General features: G+C 38.7%; 1 protein-coding gene across 1 annotated transcript; it reads left to right on the forward strand.

Annotated features, from left to right (window-relative positions):
* The first annotated feature begins 1,856 nt into the window (after positions 1-1,856).
* On the forward strand, positions 1,857-3,864 carry LOC147859826 (uncharacterized). Its single transcript, XM_087325194.1, has one exon. The coding sequence runs from the start codon at positions 2,196-2,198 to the stop codon at positions 3,474-3,476; it is 1,281 nt and encodes a 426-aa protein (XP_087181320.1). The 5' UTR covers positions 1,857-2,195; the 3' UTR covers positions 3,477-3,864.
* Positions 3,865-4,162: the final 298 nt, after the last annotated feature.

The raw sequence follows: 4,162 nt of genomic DNA on the forward strand, positions 1-4,162 counted from the left end.
TCACGTTCACCTGTCGCTACCAAGAAGCAGAAAATTGTAGATCTATGGATGTTGCTAGCACCCATTATCGTACCGCAAGATGTACCAGGGTATTTTTAGCAAACAAATGGCCTCCAGCAGAATCTATTAAGCTAATATGGCACATGCTAATAACTACATTGAGGGCCCAATATGAGCGGATTGATGGAACAGATGATGCTTCAGATTTAATGAGGCTGAAATTCAGAAAACGATGGTGTACTACACCGATGGCTACAGAAATTGGAGTGGAGATACGATGGCAGTACGTAGTACCGAGATGGTTGTTCCCCCCTCCCATTAGATGATAGAGGGTCATGAATGACACGACAAACATGGGCTATTTAGTGTAAGATAAATAAGTGATGTAGTCCATATGGAAGTAGGTAATGTCTAAAGTTGTGTATTGTATGTCATTTTAACTAATGGAGTATATTCTTCTTTTGGTAAAAAATAAAATAAAATTATATAATCACGAGATTTTATGATAAGGGTTTTATTCTACACATTTTGTAAATCGACCAGGCCAATTAATTAAATTGAAACTCAAAACAGAATCTCTTAGTAATTGAAGCAGTTTAATATATCTATACATCTAACCTTAAAACCAATACTCAATTTTTTCAAATCCAATTACAAACAACATTGAACAAAAAATTATATAATCACGAGATTTTATTCTACACATTTTGTAAATTGACCAGGTCAATTAATTAAGTTGAAACTCAAAACAGAATCACTTAGTAACTGAAACAGTTTAATATATCTATACATCTAACCTTAAAACCAATACTCAAATTTTTCAAATCCAATTACAAACAACATTGAACAAAAAATTATATAATCACGAGATTTTATGATAAGGGTTTTATTCTACACATTTTATAAATTGACCAGGTCAATTAATTAAGTTGAAACTCAAAACAGAATCTCTTAGTAATTGAAGCAGTTTAATATATCTATACATCTAATCTTAAAACCAATACTCAATTTTTTCAAATCCAATTACAAACAACATTGAACAAAAAATTATATAATCACGAGATTTTATTCTACACATTTTGTAAATTGACCAGGTCAATTAATTAAGTTGAAACTCAAAACAAAATCTCTTAGTAACTGAAGCAGTTTAATATATCTGTACATCTAACCTTAAAACCAATACTCAAATTTTTCAAATCCAATTACAAACAACATTGAACAAAAAATTATATAATTACGAGATTTTATGATAAGGGTTTTATTCTACACATTTTATAAATTGACCAGGTCAATTAATTAAGTTGAAACTCAAAACAGAATCTCTTATTAATTGAAGCAGTTTAATATATCTATACATCTAATCTTAAAACCAATACTCAATTTTTTCAAATCCAATTACAAACAACATTGAACAAAAAATTATATAATCACGAGATTTTAATCTACACATTTTGTAAATTGACCAGGTCAATTAATTAAGTTGAAACTCAAAACAGAATCTCTTAGTAAGTGAAGCAGTTTAATATATCTATACATCTAACCTTAAAACCAATACTCAAATTTTTCAAATCCAATTACAAACAACATTGAACAAAAAATTATATAATCACGAGATTTTATGATAAAGGTTTTATTCTACACATTTCGTAAATCAACTAGGCCAATTAATTAAGTTGAAACTCAAAACAAAATCTCTTAGTAACTGAAGCATACATCACAAGCATATGCCACAATTCCTTAATAGTCGTCGCAAGCTAATAATTCAACCATTATTTTTACAGGCATGACCATAAAGTATTTTATGGTAAGTTATACCGTAGTATTTTACACATGAGGATAACTTGTGAGGGTTAAACCTCCTCACTTGCCAACCAACCACAACCTCGAAGATTAAAAAGAGGGCAACCTCTCCCTCATACAAATGAGAAGGCAACCCCCAATTTGAGACCACCCAATTTGAGACAAACCTCCTCACTTGCCAACCAACCTCCTCATACAATTTGAGACCACTACCATCACTAATTTTTAGATAATATATTGGATGTATTGATCCATAAAAAGCACCACTAAAGATAGCTATGGATCAAAATTTCTATACATAATGCAGACACCCCCTAGTTGATCATACTCTAGTAGCAGCTTTATTAACTATGAGGCACTTCTTTCAATGATCTTCTCTCTAGTCCTTGGTAGCCATGGACCTGATGATGCCTTGCAATGCTCGACTCCAATTTCGTTACCATCACGCGATGATTGCTGCGGCCATCCTATTTCTAGCTTCTTTAATGGTGCTCTATTCAGGGTCTAGTGGAGGCCTTCGGTCCGTGTTGCATGACATGGTGTCGGTGATTCGGGACAGCTACTGCGTCCGGGAATGGGCGCCGCACCAGCATTTCTGGCATGACATGGATGCCCACCCTCTCCCAGCCTGCACCATGGAGACCTGTTTCAACCGCTCGCGTTGCGATGCTTCCGACATTAAGCATCTCAAAATCTACGTCTATAAGCACGAGGAATGCCACTACCGACATGCCGAGCATACGGAGCTTCCCTACTATTTCCGTGCTTTATCGGAGTCTCCCTGGGTGACCGATGATCCGGAGTCCGCATGCCTTCTCCTGGTTCTGCTCCCGCCCAAGCCATCGGGAGAACCGCATTGCCCGTTCCGCTCTTTGCCGCATTGGAACGGGGGCGTAAATCACGTGATTGCATCGTTGTCCGACACGCTGCCATCGGATATCATCGCAAATCCTGCCTCCATTGGAATGGCCTCTATGGCTGCATCGTGTCTTCAGCTGACTTCGTTCCGCCCCGGATTTGATGTCAGCATCCCTTTGCCGGGACTGTCTCACTTCCGGCATCTCGCACCGCTTCCACCACGGGCGCGCAAATACTTCCTTACATTCAAAGGCAAACGCTATATTGGAAACAAGGAAGGCAATTTCCGCAGCGATCCATCGTTCCGCTCCTTAAACAACCTTCGGGATGTGATAGTTGTGACCTCGTGCAACCATACGACAAACAACAGGATTCGCGCCCGATGTCCGCACCTCAACACCGGGTGCGACGATGATGAGGCCATGTTCACGAAGTACAGGTATGAGGAGCTAATGAATTCCACATTCGGCCTAGCGCCAGCGGGGAGGTCGTCATCGTCATATAGGATCATTGAGGTGATGAGCGCCGGGGCGATCCCAGTTATCGTGTCCGACAATTACGTGGAGCCATTGGAAAGTGGCAAGTTGATGATCGAGTGGGGTCGGTGCGCATTGAGGTTCGAGACGATCGACATTGTTAGCATATTGCCGGCACTCCGCGCCATGTCCGAGGAAGAATTGAGAAGCAGGCAAGCCTATTGTGTGAGAGTGTATGAGGAGTATTTGAAGGATGACAATGCTCTCCTTGGGTCCGTCGTTAGGTTCCTCTTCCTACGCCTTAACTTTACTAACAATAACACCACCTCTAAATCTAGCTGAAGGACTCTACTCATGACATTCTTATATTTGTCCTCACACCCCTTGGTCTAGTCTTGTCCATCACAATCTATGGCATGTACCTACTTAGTCTCGTTGCTTGGGCTTACTTCTTAGGCCTAGTTATATAGCATGACTCATGAGTACCTCGTAACTTCACACAATGAGCAAGTAGGATAGTTGGCTTGACATTTTAAACTCGACTTGATCATATGTGTATGTTGTTGACACATGTTGTGAATGCTGTGTGGCCAATATTGCTTTTGGGATCATACGGTGGGGATCAAGATAAGCCAAACATGTGGAAGCCAATCTAAGAGATTTGAAGACATTAAAGTGAGACACGTCAAATAACATGTTTATCACACTTTACAGCTCTAAAGGTAAAATAATTGTTTATCTTTTTCTTTATGTCTCCTACAAAATAAATGCTTGTCTTTTCGTGATGTCTCTTAAGACCACATCACAGCACAAATATTGTTGGTCTGAAAAAATTGTTGTTAGTGGTAGACTGTAGTTAGAGTACATAGTGGAAATCGTCACTTTGAGGGTCTTCTTTTGACCCCATTATTGTATGGTTTCACATAATTCAAACATAAAGAATAGAAACCCAATGTTGTTAAAACAATACTACATGACATGTTAACATGCACATAATTATCAATTGCACAAGTACGTTGAAGATGTCA

The sequence above is a fragment of the Azolla caroliniana genome, unplaced genomic scaffold, assembly GCF_043228905.1.
Source record: "Azolla caroliniana isolate FFs.n. ecotype wild unplaced genomic scaffold, voAzoCaro1.0.p SCAF_9, whole genome shotgun sequence".
NCBI classification, from domain to species: Eukaryota; Viridiplantae; Streptophyta; class Polypodiopsida; order Salviniales; family Salviniaceae; genus Azolla; species Azolla caroliniana.